Raw genomic sequence first — 20,748 nt, 5'->3', positions numbered from 1 at the left:
GGAGGTAGAGCGGGAGGCGGGACTAGTCCCCCGCTCCCATACGTGACCGCTCCTTCGCTTCCCCGAGCGGCAAATTTGAAACTTGCCTGTCTCTGCAAAGTTTCTGAGCGTCCGCACGCAACAGCACGCATGCAGAGGGGGAAACTATAGCCGTGCTGATGACAGATGCAGGGGATTAGTGCATCTGCTCAGCCCGCCTCAGCGAGGTTGAACTTACTATGTCCCAGGCCTAAGCCGGCGTCCATACTCTAGCCACCCGTGCTGAGGCGCGCTCACACTGTGCCTCGCCAGCACCAGCAGGAACTGTTGCCTGGCCGGTTAGGCAGTGAACGTGCTTGCGAGGCGGGCAGGAGGCGGTAACTTGGGCCACTTCCCCCCCCCCCCCCCAAGCACCATATTGTTCCCTTGGCCCATCTCTCCCCCCACCCCCGCCCAAGCAGCAACTCACCCTGCTGGCAGGCAATCTCTCCCCCTGCTCCACTCACCTTGTCTTCATTGGCTGCTTTGGCGTCACGTGAGCGGACTCAGCGCTCAAACAAAAATCTGACTGTCGGGTGAAAGTCAGCACACTTCTGCACGCCTGCGGAAGCGTGCGCGAGCCCCTGCTAAAGCCGTTCTCATTGTGCGTGCCCGCGGCCTTACAAGTTCACAGCTGCATTCACCATATCAAAAATCCGGAATTGTTTTCCGCATATGAACAAAACCAGTTAGGACCACTTTGCAACCTCTTCAACTTCAACAGCGAGAGAGATATAATGGCGCAGAAAGAAAAAGGGGCAGAGCGTATGTGAGAGACACAGGGGATTGTGTCGGGGGCCAGGGGCCAACATACAAAACATTACCCTGAAGAAACTTGGTTCTACAGCTGCTAAACTGAAAGCACAGAAGGTAAAATGATCAATTCTAATGTACATTTCTCCTAGTACATACCCTGTGAAAAGTGAAAATGAATTGGGGTGGGGGGGGGGGTTTGCCCGAGTGCAGAAAAAGTGGGGGGAAAAGTAAAAGATACAATACTAAAAGCAACAGCCCTCTGCGTGAGATAGGTTAGTAAAAGCACAAGGAAAAGGAAGGGTTCTCAAAGAAGGTGGCAGGTATTGTTAGGGCCGTTGAAAGGGGGGGGGAGGGGATGGCCAGTCGACAGTGGAAGTTGGGCTCGGGTAGAGGTCGGGCCCAATATCCACGTCCCCAGCTGCAGCTTGCTTTCACTGGAAGACCCCACCCCTGCGCGCTTGCCGGTCGGCACAGGAAGTTGGGGGAGGGGGGTTATTTTGTGTGTGTTTTGGGGAGGGTGGGTTATTTTGTGTGTGTTAAGGGAGAGTTGGTTATTGACTGTATTAGGACCGGGTTTTTTTAAGGGTGTTTTGGAGAGGAGGGATTATTGAGTGTGTATTGAAGAGGGGAGTAATATAGTGTGGAGGGAAGGAAGTTATTTAGTGTGTGGAGGGGGGATAGTGAAGTGGGGAGAGGAATACATGGGGGGAGTGTGAGAAAAGAGAGCGAAATAGAGGGAGGTAAGAGACCGAGGTGGTGTGTGAGAAGGGGTGAGTGTAAGAGAAAGAGGGGGTCTCGAAAGGCCGATGACACAGGGGTGAGTGCAGAGGAATCTTTAGACCTCAGCCACAGGAAAGCTGTCGGTGGCCCCGGGTATTGTAAAGGCTAAAAAGAGTTGTTTTTAGGAATATATAGGCAGACCCACAAGATAGAGAACTATATCAGGTTAGGTAGAAGGAGGCTAAGCAAATAAGCAGATATGCAAACGCCCAATCAGAAGAGAAAACAGCCCAGTCAGTAAAGAAGGGAGACAAAGGTGTAGCAGACCACCTTAGTAATTATTTCTGCTCAGTCTCTACAGCTGAAGGTGAAGAAGAGGGAGGACCACAGTTGGGTAACAGGAATATAAATGGAAAAGAGTTGGATACAATCCATTAACCGAGGAGAAAGTCCTTCTGTAACTTTCAAAACTGAAAGGAGATAAGGCAATTGGGGCACATGTGATACATCCAACGATATTTAAAGAGCTCTGGGGTGTGCTAGCAACACAATTATCAGAACGATTTACCCATTCACTATTAACAGGTGTAATTCCAGACTGAAGAAGTGCAAGTCTAGTCCCACTACACAAAAGTGTAAGTAGATAAGAGGCACGTAACTACAGGCCAGCGAGTGATATCAGTAGTGGTGAAATTAATGGAAATTACTTTCTGAAAGAAAGAATTGTTGAATATCTAAAGTCCATCCACATACAAGATTTAAGGCAGTATTGATTTACTGGAGGGAAATCATAATACATTTTGTTTGACTGAGTGACTAAGGTGGAGCAGACTGTGTATCTTAACTAGACTTTAGTAAGGTCTTTGACGCTGTTCGACATTAATTATAACATGTTCCAATGCTTGGGATTAGGTTCTAAGGTGGTTGAATGGATAATGCATGAATGGATTAAATTCAGAGGAGGGAAGGTGAGCATTGGAGTGCCTTCAGGATTGTATTGTATTGTATGTCTTTATTTATATAGCGCCATTAATGTACATAGCGCTTCACAGCAGTAATACACGTGGTAATCGAATAAATAACAGATAATATAAATAACAGATCATGGGAATAAGTGCATTAGATATAAACATAACATTAAGGAAGAGGAGTCCCTGCCCCGAGGAGCTTACAATCTAATTGGTAGGTAGGGAGAACGTACAGAGACAGTAGGAGGGAGTTCTGGTAAGTGCGTCTGCAGGGGGCCAAGCTTTATGTATCATGACATTCATGACATCAGTGACATTCTTTATCAGTGACATTACAAATGGTCTGAAAGGGAAAGCATGGCTTTTTGTAGATGACACAAAGATCTGTAACAGGGTTGACACTCTGGGAGGGGCAGCGAAATGAGTAATTGTTTAGGTAGGTTTAGAGAAATGGTCAAAAATGTGGCAGCTACAATTTAATACCCAAAGTGCAAATTAATACAAAGGCACAATGCAAGATTGGCACTATAATGTAAACTGCTATATAGGAACGGACCCGGGAGTACTTATTTCAGCTGACTATAAAGTAGACGAGCAATGTAACAAAGCATTGTGGAAAGCCAGTAGAATGTTAGGTTGTATAAGGAGAGGGATTAGCAGCAGAAAAAGAGAGAGGTACTGATGCCACTTTATAGATAATTGTTAAACTTGTCTCTAGTCCATATCTTTATAAGGAGATTATGCAAAAAAAGAGCTATTAAAATGGTGTTTGTCTACAGCATAAAACGTATCAGGAAAGACTAAAGGGCCTTAAAGGAGCAGTCCAAGCGACTGTCAATAAGATTGATGCAGGCGGTCTCCGTAGCTGAACTATGAATTCCCTCCCCAGTGTCAGAGTCTTGGCTGAACTCAAACAGGTTTTCCTCAAGGATTCGCCTGCACTTTGCACCATCCATTCTCCCCTCTGTCCTAACCAGCTTCCTAGTCCCTGCTGAAGAGAAGTGTCCCCATAACATGATGTTGCCACCACCATGTTCAACAGTTGGGGTGGTGTTAACTGGGTGATGTGCAGTGTTGAGCTCGAGCCAGATGTAACGCTTGGAATTTAGACCAAAAACTTAAATTTGTTGTCTCATCTGACCACAAAACCTTTTTCCACATGTCTGCGGTATCATCTATATGCTTTTTTGCAAACAAAAATGTAACTTTTGGTCTAAATTTGAAGTGTTATGTCTGGCGCAGCAAGGTCAACACTGCATATCAACCAGTTAACACCATCCCGACTGTCAAGCATGGTGGTGCCAACATGTTATGGGGACGCTCCTCTTCAGCAGGGACTGGGAAGCTGGTCAGGATAGAGAGAAGAATGGATGGTGCAAAGTGCAGGAGAATCCTTGAGGAAAACCAGTTGGAGTCAGCCCAGATTCTGAAACTGGGGAGGAAATTCATATTTCAGCAGGTTAATGAACAGAGGCAGAAAGCCAAAGACACACTGGAGCGGTGAACAAGAGAATTAATGTTCTTGAGTTGCCCAATCAAAGTCCTGACTTGAATCCAATCAAACATTTTACGGCGAGATTTGAAGATTGCAGTCCATCAACGATCCCCAACAAACTTATCAGAACTGGATCAATTTTCCCGTGATAAATGGGCAACAATATCACCATCCTATTGAATAAAGCTAGTAGAGACTGATCCAAAAAAAAACTTATAGCAGTAATTGCTGCAAAAGGTGCTTCTACACAGTACTGACTTAAGGAGCTAACCCCTTCTCTCAAGTACTGACTTAAATACTAATGCAACCAGTATTTTTCACTCTTTTTCGCTCTTCATATAACAGTGTCCAGTTTAACCACACAGCTCTGTAGCTTTGAATGAAAATAGTTTGTTTGAAAAAATGTGCATACATTACTTGTAATTCAATAACTTGTGTGATTATTGGTAGGTGGTAAATACTTCTGCAAGCCACTTGGAATGGAAGGGTAAAAAAAAAAAAAAGCTGTGTGTGCTGTGCACGCGCATAGTAAGGGAAACTTCTTTGACTTTTGTCACAGAAATTTACTTATAACGCGCGTGCTCGGCACACGTGTCAGTCAGTGTATGTGTCAGTGAGTGTGTGTATGTGTGTCAGTCAGTGAGTATGTATGTGTATTTGTTTGTGTGTGTGTCGGTCACTGTGTGTATGTGTGTCGGTCACTGTGTACATGTGTGTCAGTCACTGTGTGCATGTGTGTCAGTCACTGTGTGCATGTGTGTCAGTCAGTGTGTGCATGTGTGTCAGTCAGTGTGTGCATGTGTGTCAGTCAGTGTGTGCATGTGTGTGCATGTGTGTCAGTCAGTGTGTGCGTGTGTATCAGTCAGTGTGTGCATGTGTGTCAGTCAGTGTGTGTCAGTCAGTGTGTGTGTGTGTGTGTCAGTCAGTGTGTGTGTGTGTGTGTTAGTCAATGTGTGTGTGTGTGTGTGTGTGTCAGTCAATGTGTGTGTGTGTGTGTGTGTGTCAGTGTATGTCTCTCTCTCTCTCTGTGTTGTGTGAATGTCTCTCTGTGTCGGTCAGTGTGCGTATGTGTGTCAGTCAGTGTGCGTGCGTATGTGTGTCAGTGTGCGTCAATGTGTGTATGTGTGTCAGTGTGTGTGTGTGTGTGTGTCAGTCAGTGTGTGTGTGTGTGTGTGTGTGTGTGTGTGTGTATGTGTGTCAGTCAGTGTATGTGTCAGTCAGTGTGTGTGTGTATGTGTGTGAGTCAGTGTGTGTGTGTATGTGTGTGAGTCAGTGTGTGTATGTGTGTGAGTCAGTGTGTGCGTGTGTATGTGTGTGTGTGAGTCAGTGTGTGTGTGAGTCAGTGTGTGTGTGAGTCAGTGTGTGTGAGTCAGTGTGTGTGTGTATGTGTGTGAGTCAGTGTGTGCGTGTGTATGTGTGTGTGTGTGTATGTGTGTGAGTCAGTGTGTGTATGTGTGTGAGTCAGTGTGTGTGTATGTGTGTGAGTCAGTGTGTATGTGTGTGTGTATGTGTGTCAGTCAATGTGTGTATGTATGTATGTGTGTAAGTCAGTATGTGTGTATGTGTCAGTCAGTGTGTGTATGTGTGTCAGTCAGTGTGTGTATGTGTGTCAGTCAGTGTGTGTATGTGTGTCAGTCAGTGTGTGTGTGTGTGTATAGGTGTGTGTGTATGTGTCTCTCTTTCTGTATCCTGCCCCCTCTCTCCTGACTCCCCACCCACCCCAGGCGGAGCTGCGGCTCTGTCTTAGTCTCGACCCCCCTCCCTCCCTCCCCCACCTCCTCCCCTCCTCCTCTCCTCTCCTCCCCTCCTCCCCCACGGAGACGCAGCCGCACCGGGCCCGCCGTATGTGAGGGGCTGATTAAGAGCCCCCCCCCTCCGGCAGTGCTGCGTGGGAAGCGGCGCGCTCAAACCCCCCGCTTCCCGCGTTACCGGAGCAGGAGCCATGAGCGCACGATAACGTCTGTGCGCGCATGCGCGGCACATGCTGACAGCGCAGCGGCCATCATGTTCCTGGGGCTCCTCTCCTCCTCCGGCACCGGCGGCACTCAGTCAGCGGGACTCGGGGAAGGGGAAGCAAGAGGGAGGAGAGAGGCTGAGCAGCGGCTCCTCCTCATAGCCGGAAGACTTGCGGGGCTTCCGACATCTTGGTACACCCACAGTACCGGAAACTCTGCGCACGTCTAGGGGTAACGGCGGCCATTAGGAGCGGCGCCGGCGGCTATCGCAGCCGCCGCATGTCACAGCGAGTGGGGGGGGGGGTTTGTTGCGGCCGCCGTTAGGAGCGGCGCTGGTGGCTATCGCCGCCGCCGCATGTCATAGCAGGCGTGGGGGGGAGGTATCAACTTAATACACTGATTTATTCACACAACACTTGATGGGCCTACAGGTTCTTTGAAACAAAATGAGTTATTACAGTTTTCCAAAATGTTTTTCATGCCAAAGTCCAATCGGCTTTTGTAAATGAAGGTATACGATGTCTTCGAAAAATTAACCTAATTTGTTGCGCTTCCATTTAGCCTCTTAAAGAGGCAATCCAAGCGCTTGTTTTTTCTTTTACACAGAATGGAAGCAGGGGGTTAGCTGAACCCATTAATATCAGCTCTGCGGACCCCCCCGTTTCTGGAGTTACAGACAGGGGATGCCGGTAGCTGCTCCGGCTGGGTAGAAGGGTTCACATAATGGCCACTTTTCAAAGCTCCCACGTCTTGCGGGCCAATAGGAAGCTGTGACATCATCCGGTGCGGCTTTCCACTGGCTCACGTGATGCGGGGCTTTAAAAAGCATCGAATTACCGGCACCCCCTTCGGAGATTTGTATCTCAGGAAGCTGGGGGTCCCTGGAGCTGAAATCAATGGGGTTAAGCTCCGGAGACCCCCTGCTTCAATCCTTTGTTTTAAAAAACAAAAAACACAATAAAATAGTGCTTGGATCGCCTCTGTCTGGGCCATCACCAGGACACATGTACTAACAAAATTATTACATTTTAAATTAGCATATGTCTATTCTGCAAGAGAGCCAAAACTAAGAAACGTGCATACAGGGCCGGCCCTATGCATTTTGCCATCCTGTGCAAAGACCGACCACCGCCTCTCCTCAAACAATGTCCCACCCACCCTTCCTCGCGGCCCAAACAACATCATGCCCAACCTCCCTTCTGGCCCAAACAATCTCCCGGCCAAACATCCGCCAGCCGGAACGGCCTCCCACCCATTTATGCCACCCCCCCAGAAACTGCCGCCATGTGCAAATGCACCAGTTGCACCCCCTGTCGTGCCCCCGAGTGCACCATACCATAAAATATAGGATCAAATGTTTTGCTGTAGGGTTTTGGTTTTTCCTCACGAAGCAGCATTTCCTGCTATAATTGTGGTACGAAGACCCTTATGACAATAAGATGAATCCACATGCAGCGCTGGCCATATTCTCTGCAGTTTGCTGCGGTACTGTCTATTCGGAGGTATTTTAAATATGCCAACAGTATGTTGCCAACTTCAGAATCTCGTACACAGCAGCGAGAGCCAGAGAATGCTGCAGGATTGTGCCTTGTGTATGAAAGGTGAAAGAAAGTATCCCAGTTCTAAACCACAAATTGTACAAAGGCGGCAGTTAATCCGTTAGCAGCTTCGGTTTTTGCCAGAGTTCAAAGTGTGCAACCTTGTTTGTTTAGCATCTATAACCTTTGCAAAGTATCAACTGGATTATTTATTTATACTATAGAACAAAATGTAACGGAGTGCGAGATGCTGAATATTCTGATTAGAGCCTTCACAAGCTGGGTATATTTTTAGCTCTCATTAAAGAAGTGTAACTCAGCAGAAGATAACTTATTTTTGCTTCGCAAAAGCCGATGCCAAGATAAAATCTGCGGAAGGAGGCGGCCAACTCCAGTCCTCAAGGGCCACCAACAGGCCTGGTATTAGGGATATCCCTGCTTCAGCACTGGTGGCTCAATCAGAGGCATTCTGATTTAGCCACCTGTGCTGAAGCAGGGATATCCTTAAAACCTGACCTGATGGTGGCGTTTGAGGACTGGAGTTGCCCACCCCTGTACTATGTGCTCACTGTATCAAGGAGGTACGTGCGCGCTGACGCAGCTGCGTCACAAAAATGAGATCATTTTCTGTCTGAAACGCGACATATTTCTAAAGTGTATTTCTACCTCTGCAGAATTTGGCGCACACGCGGCGCTAGTATTCTGCGCTAATAAAAAAAAAAGGACTTAGACCACCTTTAAGATTTCGGAGAAAACAAACACAGAAAACCATCAAGAAAAGTAACGCACGCCCCACATTACTTAATACATAGCCCTGCGCCAATATGCAAATATAACTCCGCCCTAACTCCTCCCACTCACTTAAAAAAACAACTCATATCATCGCGGGCAGGCGCAGACGTACCCGAAAATGGCGCAAGCAAGACTAATAGATGGACGCTGGTATATTTTAGCCCGAGTTACCACAAAGTAACGATTTGGCGCTGGATTTTGCCCTTTGATACATAGAGCCCTGCATGTTCCTCGGGTGCAATACCAGGTTTTTCATGCACGGTCCGGCAGATTCTAGAGGAATGTTAAAAAACTGAATTTAAGACCGACATGCTGGTTCAAGGCTGGGCAACTCCAGTCCTCAAATGCCACCAACAGGGCAGGTTTTCAGATTATCCCTGCTTCAGCACAGGTGGCTTAATCAGAGGCTCAGTCAAAAACGGTGTGTGGGCTGTGTTTCTGTCCCTGTGCACTTATACATTAAAACTACCCTCAGTTTTAGCCTGGAGTTGTGCCCTTCATTTTTTTCTATAGGATTTTTCCTATGGATCTTTATACCAGCTGTGCTCCTTTGCTCTCTCCAATGCACCTGTGCTGAAGCAGGGATATCTTAAAAACCTGCCCTGTTGGTGCCCTTTGAGTACTGAAGTTCCCCACCGCTTTGCTAGTTGAAACATATACATATACTAAGCTTTCTTTACAGTAATTGCGTCCAGGGGCCAGATTTGTAGCCCCTTCAGTGATGGAGGTGGACTCTTTGATAGCTCCTTTAGGCTACGCTTACAGTACTGGCCACAGCGATGGCGACGTGACCCGTGACGTCACACGTCGCCATAGCAAAAGTTGCGCTCTGGCATGCGATGTCGCTGGCGGCAAGGGGCGATGCGATTGGCTGCTGCCAGTCACACGGTGCGGCTGTCTCTGCGAATCTCAAATTCTTTTGACTACAGCGATTTTGGTCGCCGAGATTGGGTCCCACGTCTCCGTCGCGCTCACGATGGGCGGTCGCCACGGGCTACATTGAGTTGTTTTGCAGCTGCACGCCGTCGCCAGGACTATAAGCGCAGCTTTTTTAAAACAACATTTTATTTTAAAAACAAAATCGTTCGTCGTTCAGCCGAAGGTGGCAGCCCTGCTCGTCACTGTGTAAAATTGTATTGATGGAAAAAAAAATGTTTAACCGGCAGCTTGAACTGCTGCTGTAAACTTTATATCACGCTTAACGTCACACTTCTCCATGCATGCGCACAGGGTCAGGACACAATACCAGAGGTTCCGGAAGCAGGGCTGCTACAGTTACATCCTTTAACAAAGCTATCCCACAAATGGTGGTAAGGCAGAGGGTGAGGTCCCACGAGAGATAGGGAAGCAAACCAACTGGTTCCTATCTGACATATTTCTGGGATTCTGGGATTTATTAATATGGGAGTTTTTTTCAAGTCAAATAAAAGGTTTCAATATGAGTATTAAAGGACATGTAAGTGAGAGGATTTATTTATAGGATAGTAATAATAACTATAATCATAATAATAATAATAATAATAATAGCTATAGGTACTACAATCAACAGTATTTGAAACTGATTAGCTATTAGCCCATTTTTGTAGCATGCCTTTTAAATACTACATTAGTGTAACAATTATTTGTAAAAAATAAAATGCAGCACATAAATGGTATTTTTGAGATAAGAGTTATAAGAAAATAATATAATCTACACGTCATAATTTTATTATGTATGTTATTGTGAACAAATAATATATGAGATGCCAATACTCTGCCCCCTGGTGGTAAAACCTAACTAGCACATGTAGCACTGGCCAATTAGCCAAGTCACAGTTCCACGTTTACACCCTCTGTATTGAGAAAGGATGTAATATACAGTTTTGCTTAATTCCCTGTCATCATGAAATTGTGATTCATAAGTCTGTACCCGTAAATTACAGCAGCTGCCAAGTATAAAATATTGGCTCTATTTTTCTGCACCAGGCTTTATTAACATACATGCCGCAGACTGTAGATATTAAGCGGTGTTTTATTGCTAGTTTAATATTTTCACACACTTGGAAAATCGGAGTACAAGTCCCAGCCAGTGGAAGGCGGTGGGAAACGTGAGTCCCCTTCATTCTGTCTCCTAAAAATGTTACACTCTCTAAATTCCCAACATCTCACTCAACATTCATGACGCTAATTATGGTAACACCTTCAGCTTTCGCAAATCGAATCCATTGCCAATATAAGAAATAATTATTATCTACACTCTTACCATTTATGCGTAAACATTTATTGAGCCTTAGCTGCAGTGAAAGTACAATACATAAAGCACAATTAAAAAATGATATAGTGCTTGTGTTGACATGAAGATAAAACACATTTAATAGTGAAATCCCACAATGTTTGTAGAAGATCACAAGTCCTGTCCGACTTAGGCCACAGTTATAATAAACTCCCAGACACATCTGCAAGTGAATTTAATGAGTGTTTTTTAATTACTCCGGAACTAAAATTGACATTGAAATGTGTTGAATAAGGGAGCAGTTACATGTTTTACAAGTGACTTATGGTGGGCATTGGGTTTTTATTCTTCACAAAATAAATAATCTTTACAGTGGAGCACGGTTTAGTTATGCAGGTATAGCGTTATTTGAATAGCACCATCCACGTACATAGCGCTTCACAGCAGTAATACAAGCAACAATATAACAAAGGTCTAATACAGGGGTGCGAGAGCGATTTCGGGGGGCGTAGCGGTTGCAGAGGCACCGTGCTCTTTCCCAAGGCATTTAAATTAAATGCTGGGGGATCGAGTGAGGCCTCTGCAACGTCCCTTACTGTGTCTTCAGCAATGCAGCCTCAAATGATGCTGCAGGGGTCACGTGACAACACATTGCCATGGGACCCCCCAGCATCATTTCATGCCAAAGACAAAGTAAGGAGGGGGGCGCGAGCATGGAGGGAGAGCAGGCAGAGGGGCGCAGACTGAAAAGTTTGCGCACCCCTGGTCTAATACACAATGCATAATGAGAATAAGCGTTTCAAAACACATATGCAAACATCAGGAAAAGGAGTTCCTGCCCCAAAGAACTTTCAAGTATTACTCGCCCTTTCTCTGCAGCAAGGAGTAAAACAGGAAACAATGTGGAATAATGTAATGCAAGCCCACCTGACTAACAAACACATATCTTATGTTTGAAGCGAGTGAAAGTGAACATTAGAAAAGTTTGACATTTCAGAGTACATTTCAGGAGCTACCGTAGATACAGATTCAGATGCTGGGTGGGTTCATGGGCCAAACAAAGCATAATGGGTACGGTGTATAATGGTTTTGGAACACAAGAGGGAGCTGAGAGAACCTTCACTGCTGTGATTGCATTCGTCATTAGTCAGAATGCGACTGCAGAGCTAAATCTTACCAACACAGTATTAACCCTGAACACGTATTCACATTCATCCTCATTATCTCCATTTCAGTCTCTGTGAATCTTATCCAATTAAAAACGATGCCAAAAAAAAATCATTTTTGCAAAGGACCTGAAGCATATTGGATAAAATGTGTATTCTTTGCTAACACCTGAACGTTCGTGGACTTTTCCCACGAGGTTAGTGATGGAAGAATTTGTCTAAAACTACTGAAGATGTAGCGGGAGCAAAAACACAGGGGCTATTGATGTGATTGTGTCGCCACAAGCATTGTACTGTCCTTTCACTTGGAAAGGTATACCTAACATAACTGGTGACATTTCAAAACTACAAGGTATGCTACTAAGCAAGAGAAAACGTCCAGCAAAGCGTATATATAAGGAAAGGATCCGCTGCAAAATGGCAGTTTCACTTGACTTTTTAAAATCTTTTGGAAAGTTTAGGATCCTTCAGCATCTCAAAATAGTTCCCTTTCTTAGTATCCCAAGCCACTTCCGAATGCACAGCAAGAAAAGGTTTTGATTTGCACAATGACGGGCTTAGTAATGCGATGGAAAGAAAATCACAGCTTGGTTTGTCAGAATGTTCAGCCCTCCAGCTTTATGTCCAAATGGAATAACGTACGATGGAAAGACCGGCCAGTGCACCAGGGGTGGGGGTGGGCAACGGAATCGGATGTTTGGTTGCTGCCATCTGGCCGCGACCAACTCTCCACCGCCATTTTTGGCCGCCGAAGGACCCTTTGTCGCAGCCGCTCTGCCGCTGGACACTCAGCAGACGGCCATGTCGGCAATAAGGTAAGTTAATTTAAGGGGTTGAAGCGATTAGGGTAGGGCGTTTATGGTAAGGTGTTCTATGGTAAGGGGTTAAGGTTTTTAGGGTAGGGGGTAGTGTTAGTATTAGGGGTTAAGATTAGGGGGTTTTGAGGTAAGGGGTAAAGTTAGGGGCTTACCTTGGCGGTGAAGCAGCCGGCGGAGGAATGTCCCTGCAGCGAGGTGAGTTGTGGCTAAACGCCCGCAACTAAATGTTCTAGACGGTCAATACGTTACGGTACTGTAGTATGAAAACCGCCTGTCTTAGGCCGTGCTTATAGTAGCGGTGACAGTGCGCAGCGCGAAGACAAAGGCATGAAGTCCGTCGCGGGTGCCCATAGAGGGTGCGACTGCGACGCGCAACGACATGGCGATCAAAATCGCTTAAGTTGTGTTGGTGTGCAGCCGCCACGTGACGTCAGCGTCACGTGAAGTGGTTCAGCCAATAATGGCGAACCGCTCGCATGATGTAATGGGCCACGCCTCCGCCATGAACCCTGTTGCCCTCCCGAGGTCTCCTGCACCAAAGTGCAACTATCGCTATAGCAACGGCGATGTGTAATGTCAGCGGTCGCGAGCATGTCACCGCTACTATAAGCGCGGCCTTAGGCTATGGCCCCAGTCTTACCTGCAGCACGTGCGGTTGGCGGCCTGGCAGTGCGTGCACAGTTGAAAGCCGCGTTGTGCGGTCTGTAGGTGAGTGATGGAATGCGCAAGGGGGCTCGGCCATGACAGGGCATATCTACCCTTCCATTGGCTGCGCGCTGACCATGTGATCGTGTCGCGGCAAGGGAAGACAAAATTCTTGTCTTCCCTGCCAGCGTACGCGTCATCGCGCTTTGCGCACCCACACACGGCCACTGGGGCCTGCCCCATAGAGGGCTGTGCTGTGTGTGGCGCGCACGCCATAGAGCGCCGCAGCCTACACTGGGGACTCGGCCTAAACAAGCAAAACCACTTGCCCCATATATACTCACTAGACCAGGGTTGGCCAACTCCAGTCCTCAAGGGCCACCAGCAGGTGAGGTTTTCAGGATAACCCTGCTTCAGCACAGGGCTGTGCTGAAGCAGGGATATCCTGAAAACCTCACCTGTTGGTGGCCCTTGAGGACAGGACTTGCCCACCGCTGCCCTACCACCTCTGTTGATCGGCTATTACTAAATCCACCACCTTTTCCATTATGAAGTTCTTCCTCACATTTCCCCTGAGGCTCCCCCCCTCCAGCTTCAGGGAAACAACCTCTTTTTAAAGGGCAATGTGACCTAAAGCCATTTGCATCTGTTGTGGAATTTGCAATGGTTGACTTTTAATAGGGGAATTTTTTTCTCTCCAATTTTTGCCAGTTTTGCAAATGTTGTTCTGCGGAAAACCATCTGTAAATTCACTCCCCTTATTCTATACCATCTGTAAATTGCGCCCGATTTTAAAAAAAAATCTAAGTGGAAAAAGAATTGCACATCTCTAATTAAAACCAAATGTAAATACAATTTCTGCTTCAAATACATGTAAATGAATCAATTTTCTAATAAAAATAAAATATATATATTTTTTAACAATTGCAACACAATTTATATACAGTATCACCATCCTTAATCTCAAGCACCTAAGGTTACCATGGTAACGTTTAGACTGCACTGGGCTCTGGGGAGAGGTCCATTTTAACATCCCGGACAATTAAAATTTTAAAACATATCTCCTGAACGAAGCATTCAATTTTAAAAATAAAAAACAGCTTTGGAAATGGCAAGAAGAGGTCTCTTCCAAACGAAAATGCAAAAAAAAAAAAAAATGGCTATCAGCGGGGAACACTGCTTTAATCTTGTTTAAATATTGAAGATTTCTTAAAATTCAAAATACTACTAGATTTATTTCCTGGAAGCATAAAGCAATTATTTAAAAAAGCACAAGGTAAGAGGTAACAATCTATAGAAGTGCAGCATCAGCAAGAGCCCGAGGAAAGAAAACATAAGCTCAACAAGATAAAAAATAAATAAATTCAGAGTTAATGGTCGTGAACAGGAACACATATGGGGCATTAGCAATTGCTAGCAACAGTTACACAGAAAGCAGGCTCCCCTCACACACAGCTAACATTTTAGTGTTGAAAGGACCCCACCACTACCTGGTTTTAAAAATGAGTAGCACTGTTTTTTGAGGGAAAGCTCTTGACCAGACTTCTGCAGAGGCAAGTGAATGGGTGAATTATCATTTTATTATTGTACGGTGAGAATAAGCACAACATATACCTGCCCTGAAAAGCCTGCAGTCTCATTTTTATTACACAAGAAAGCTGAAGATTAAATGTCCAAGATTAAAAGAGGAAGATATTGCAGTGGGGACCAGGCTGTGACCGTGATCCATTAGGCTGTTAAAGCGGCAATCCAAGCTGGTAATTATTTTCTCCATTTAATTTCTTTTTGGAGCTGAGCAGCATTCATTTCAGCTCCGGGGGGACCCCTGCTTCTGGAAATATTTGAAAAGCACAGACCTACCAGCATCCCCTTTGGAGGGAAGTATCTCCGGAAGCAGGGGGTCCCTGCAGCTGAAATTAATGGGTTCCGATACGGAGACACCCTGCTTCAATACTATGGGGGGGGGGGGGGGGAGAAGTTGCCTGCTTGAATTGCTCCTTTAAAGCAGCAAAACATGTGAAATCTTATAGATTTTGTAATTAAATAAATCAGTTCTGTAGTATTAGATTAGTGAATGCTTTTTTTTTTTTTTTCAATTCACCTCTAAATTACATTTTTAATAAGCATCCTATGATTTCTATAGCAAGTTTAGGCTACGTCCATAGAAGTGGGAGCCACGCTGAACAGTGCGGACGCTCCGCGCTGAGCCGCATCATCTTCAATGAGGATGTCTTTAGAGTGGGCTCCCGCGAGCGTCCGCAGGCGTGCTGAGGCGCAGGGATTTTCAGCCGACAGCTGAGCCTGTTTCTGAAAACACCCAAGATGCCGTGACGTTGAAGTCGGCGCTTCGCGGGCTATTGGCCCAGCGACGTCACTGCCCCGCCCCGCCCCGCCCCGCCTCCCGATCGCGCACGCTGGCTCGCCTGCCAGTCCATGGAATCGCTCCTGACCGAGCAGGCGAGCCTCAGCGTCCCCCTTTATGGACTTAGCCTTAGTCCACCTCCCCAGCAGTGCAAGATCTTTGTAACACTTTCCTGTTTGTGATTATTTGTTGCCAATGTTCCCAGCAGTTTGAGCTGCAAAGTGTAACAATAGATATTGTTACCTGAGTAATATAAGGATACATTGTAGCTGCTGCGTTGCACAGACTGAACGATTGATTGAAACTGAAAAGCGGCTACTATGTTAGGCACAAAATCAGAATTTATAACAGGAGCACCAGACAATTACCAGATTAGGTAAGAATGCATAATTATACATTGTCACATGCTTTACATATAAATATAAGGAGAAAAAAAAGGGGGGGGGGTAGTATTGCTGCTTTAAATCAGGGCAAATAACGTGATGTCAACGAAAACTGGAATGACCATTATTTTGCCTGAGTTGACGCATTATTCACTAACAATTATATGCAACAAAAAATTGAGCTCATTGTCATCAGGTTATTGTAATGTTATTAAGGATCACACTGCTTTATCTTCATCTAACGTGAAGTTATTTAAAGCAGCCAGCACCCGAAAATTGAAGTTGATTTTTTTTACATAACTGGAACCCCCCATTGCTCCCCGAGATACGTACAGTTTCAGCTGCTTGTGACGTCAAGTTTTTTTTTTTATTGTTTTTTTTAGATGTCCGTTGCGACTTCCTATTGACCTATGGATTGGCGCCCCCGTTTTCTTTCCCCAAAATGGAGGTAGAAGACCGACAGCTAAAACTGTAAGTACCTGGAGAACTGTGGAGGGGAGGGGGTGCTAGATCTGAAAACAGAGCAATTCCCTTAGGTTTCAATCAAGTAAAAAAAAAAATTATTTTCTTTTTTGTGTTTTTTTTTAATAAAGCTGTCTGCTTTTTTTTCTTTTTAAAACACCTTTTAAATTTTTTTTTTTTTAAAAATGTAAAAGAAAAAAAAATATATATTATTGTTTCCAATAGTGAAACCAAAACCACTCAAGTTTTGGCAAAACCAAACCACAAAACATTTTTACAACCAAAACGCCAGTGACAGTGCCCTTCTGAGAATTTGTTCTATATTTGTAATACCGCCACTAGGTCATGCACCCAGAGAGTATAAGTACAGGAGAGAGGTTTTTATTTTTTAACCCATTGTTTGCCGGGGGTGCTACAGCCTCTTCGGCAAATTATGGTCACGTGACCAGTCCTATAGAGGACAGAACGCGGTGTCCCTTGGCAAACAAGCACAAAAACGGCATGATTTAGCCACAGATTGAGCCAATCCCTGCACTACAACATGGAGCCCCTGGAGTTCTGGACCTCATGTAGTGGCAACGTCCTAGGGCACCCAAAGGGTGAAAAATCCCATTAGGAACTGCTAATGGTCAGGAAATATCGGGTCATTTACTATTGGTGAAGATTTATATTGGAACTAATTAATTCTGTGGTTGTGAACGCACCTACAATCAACTTTACTTACTGTCCAACTTAACAGAATGTTTATTTCTAACACACTATTAAAGATCCTGGCAGGGGGCCGCGCACACAGCGTCGAGGAGGATGGGAGCTCTCTAAAACAGCTCCGTGGACTCCGCTGAGATCGCGGACTAATTAGCCCTCTAAAGCACCGGAAAAGGCATAAAAATAACTTCCCCCATCGGCAGAGCCCTCAAGGATGCCTCTGTCCAGGAAAGACCGCAAGCCAGCGACACCCTCTGTCTCCCGTTACCTCCAAAAGGCTGCCTCTCCGGGTCCCGAGATCCAAGATGGCCCCCGTGGAGGCACGCACGTGCACACGCGCCCACAGGCACAGGAGGAACTGCAACAACAAGAAGGAAACTTTAAAGACAAAGAAGAAGAACAAGAAACAGAGGAAAGTACCCAAATCACCCCAAAAGCTTTAAAAGACTTATTTAAAGAGATGCATGGGGGTGTTTCAAGTGGCTCTGGACAAGGCTGTGGCTGAATTTAAAGCAGGTTTGACTTCTCTGACAGAATGAACAATACAGCTGGAAAACAAACTTGAAGAATCTCTGCAGAGCCAGGGCTGAATGGAGGAAGAATTGTTCCGACGTAACGACGAGATCAGGAACCGGAATGATACCGTCGAGGATCTGGAGAACCAGGAAAGGAGGCAACATCTCAGAGTAAGAAACATCCCCGAAACAGTGGAACCGGGTGAGTTACAACCCTATCGGACTAACATGTTTACCCAAATAGATTAATCGCTTCTATCAAGCGACCTACATATGGACATAGCACACCGAGCCTCGGGTCCAAAATTCGCGGATCCTCGGAGATGCAGGGATGTAATAGTTAAACTACACTATTATACCACCAAGGAGAAAATAACGAGAGGCTGTAGGAACCAAGAATTTGTGCATTTTGAAGGCTCCAAGATCCAGATCTTCCAAGACCTTTCTTGATCTACAATTTCAAGAAGGAGAGGCCTCTGCCCAGTAACAGCGGTTCTTAGAGATAACGAGATCCGCTACAGATGGGCCTTCCCATTTCGCCTAGTCGTGAACAAAAATGGGAAGCAATTCTCGCTAAGATTCCCAGAAGAGGCGGAGAATTTCCTAGGAGCCCTGGGTGTACAATGCCAGCAGTTAGCGAAACCGCAACCTTCCCCAAAGCACAAGAGACCACTGGAAGCTCCTCGGCAGAGTGAAAGCGAGGCCCGTTCAGAAACCCCTGACTAAGCTCTCCCGACCTGACTGGGATAAAGGTTTTCTTTTTTGCTTTGGCTGACCCGGTGTGGCCGGTGGAGGAGGTTGGCGGCTCAGAATATATGATCCGTGGCGAACTTTTCTCCCCGCCGAGGTTTGACATTCTCGAGGACCCCCAAGGTCAGGTTAGACCTAGGGGGAGAATAAGAAATTTAAGAGACAGACTATTTCCTTTCAGCCTCAATGTTGTTTTTGTTAACATTTTCTGTGGTTTCAAAATGTTTCTATTTTAGGTTTTAATCTATACTCCCAGTTATTGTTTGAAGCCATCTACCCCGCAGGAAGAGCGGGAATACTGAATCTAAGAACTTGAGGCTGCTGTCTGATCCGAAGGTATTATTCACCCCCCCCCCTTTTTTTTTTTTTATTGTGGTTACTATGAAAGGGATTTGAGTCCAGATGTTAAGAGGTTTGGAGGTTATAGTAAGCAGGAGTCCTTCAGCCGAGTTCGGAGTGCTCCGGAATCCTCAAGGCATGTGCCCCCTTATTTGGGCATTTTTCAGCCCTTTATTTTGGTCCACACAAGGACCATCAGTTAACAGGTTTTAGGATGAATACTAGATCCATCCCCCATATACTATTTGCTGTTGTTTTTTGTGTCTGTTCCCCTAATATTTTTCCCTTCCCCAAGGTATTCCCTCCCCAGGATCACCTCAGATCACCGAGGAAGATGCGTCTTCCCTCTTTCGAAGCGGGTCGTAGTAAGTTCTCAAGTCCAGGCAACGACGTCTTTGCACCCACACTCTATTTTATATTTCATGATATCTGCCGAGCAAGTTTTAATTTGTAAACTATGACTGACCAACTCCCCATTAAAAAGTAGTCTCTTTAAACGTAAAGAGACTAAACTCAAATAAAAAGAGGAGACTAGACCTGAGAGAATTTAAGAAAATGCAGGCAGATATTTTATTTCTCCAGGAAACCCATTGTAAAACCCAGGACCTTCCTAACACTTTTCGGGGTACTTACCCATTGGGTTACTATTCTTTTTTTTTCTAAAAAGAAAAAGAGAAGTAGCTATTCTGTTAAAACATGACACCCCATTTCAAACAGAAGAGATTAAAAGGAGTAAGGAAGGTAGATTTATAATGGTGAGAGGTCTTCTGTCGGGGGTTAGATTAACCTTAGTTAATATTCGGTATATGCTCCAAATGATCAACAAATTGATTTTCTGAAATCAATTTTAGAAGAAATTGGGGGATCCCCAATCGGAAGATACAATACTAGGTGGTGATTTTAATATGACCCTGAACCCCGATTTGGACAGATCCCTATCTCCCCGGTAGAGGACAGCGAGCGAGGTTTTCAGCAAAGCAAAACATTTTAAGAAACTGATAAAAAAAAATTACACTGGAAGACGCTTGGCGTATGTAAAACAAAAAACAAAGTGATTATACATTTTACTCTCCCCCGCTAGATATATATACCAGAATTGATCATATATTTGTCTCAGCTAATGTTTTGGATCGGGTCGCCCAGAGAGGTATAGAACCTATATCATGGTCTGACCATGCTCCAGTGGAAATGGTCCTGAAACCCCCTTTCACTAAATCTATGGGGTTTCAGTGGCGCCTAAATGAGTCGCTTCTGAACCAGACGGGATTGAGGAACAGATAGGGAACATTTTGGTAGATTATTTCAGACTAAATAAAGGCTCAGTCGAAAGCCTGTCCATCCTCTGGGAGGCTCATAAAGCCTCCATTAGAGGTCAATTTATCTCAATAGCTTCATACAGGAAAAAAGCAAAAAATCTTAAACAAGGTAAACTTACAGCTAAAATAATTGAATTAGAACAGGAACATAAATCACGCCCTTCCATGAAGACATACAAGCTTCTCTGCCAGACTAGAGAGGAATTACATCAATTAAAATTGGAGGACACAGAGAAAGCATTAAAATGGACCGGCCAGACTTATTATGACAAAGGTAATAAAGCAGATAAGCAAGCTAGGAGATGTTAAAGCTAAATCGCAAGTTTCAGCAATAAGGCGAGATAACGGGGAAATTACACAACTTTCCAAATTGCCGAGGAATTCTCTAAATTTTACAATAATTTGTGTAATCTCGATTCATGATACCAATTTTAATAAATCCCCCAGCGAACAAATAGATATCTACTTACAGGCATGCGAACTCCCAAAGCTGTCTGCGGAAGAATTGGAGCGACTCAATGCTAAAAGTAAGTTTTACAGAATTAAAAGAGGTTATTAAAGGTCTGAAACCCTCAAAAGCCCCAAGCCCGGATGGCTTCTCAAATTTATATTATATAAAATATTGGGGAATTTTTGCACCATTTCTTTTGAACATGTTTTATAGTTTTCTATCGGGCTCCCAGATTCCCTCGCAAATGTCAAAAGCAAATTTAGTTTACCTAAGGAAGGAAAAGATCCAACGAGTTGCGCAAGTTACAGGCCAATCTCGCTGCTTAATACAGATTTAAAGATATATAGTAAAATTAACAGCCTCAGATAATACATGCAAGATT

The 20,748-nt window shown here is 45.0% G+C and overlaps 1 protein-coding gene across 3 annotated transcripts in view; it reads right to left on the bottom strand.

The window, feature by feature from the left end:
• MITF (melanocyte inducing transcription factor) overlaps nt 1-20,748 on the bottom strand; it is a 169,407-nt gene that overhangs the window by 77,348 nt on the left and 71,311 nt on the right. For 2 of the 3 annotated variants that reach the window (XM_075574299.1, XM_075574296.1), the window contains exon 2: nt 17,264-17,353. The exons of the other annotated variant lie outside the window; for it this stretch is intronic. In XM_075574299.1, coding sequence (XP_075430414.1) covers nt 17,264-17,353 — 90 coding nt within the window. The remainder of the gene's footprint in view (nt 1-17,263; nt 17,354-20,748) is intronic. 3 annotated transcript variants of the gene reach the window in all.

This window comes from Ascaphus truei, chromosome 17, assembly GCF_040206685.1.
Source record: "Ascaphus truei isolate aAscTru1 chromosome 17, aAscTru1.hap1, whole genome shotgun sequence".
Taxonomy (NCBI): domain Eukaryota; kingdom Metazoa; phylum Chordata; class Amphibia; order Anura; family Ascaphidae; genus Ascaphus; species Ascaphus truei.
Note: the sequence above shows the minus strand (reverse complement) of the source record. Positions and strands in the feature narration are given on the sequence as shown.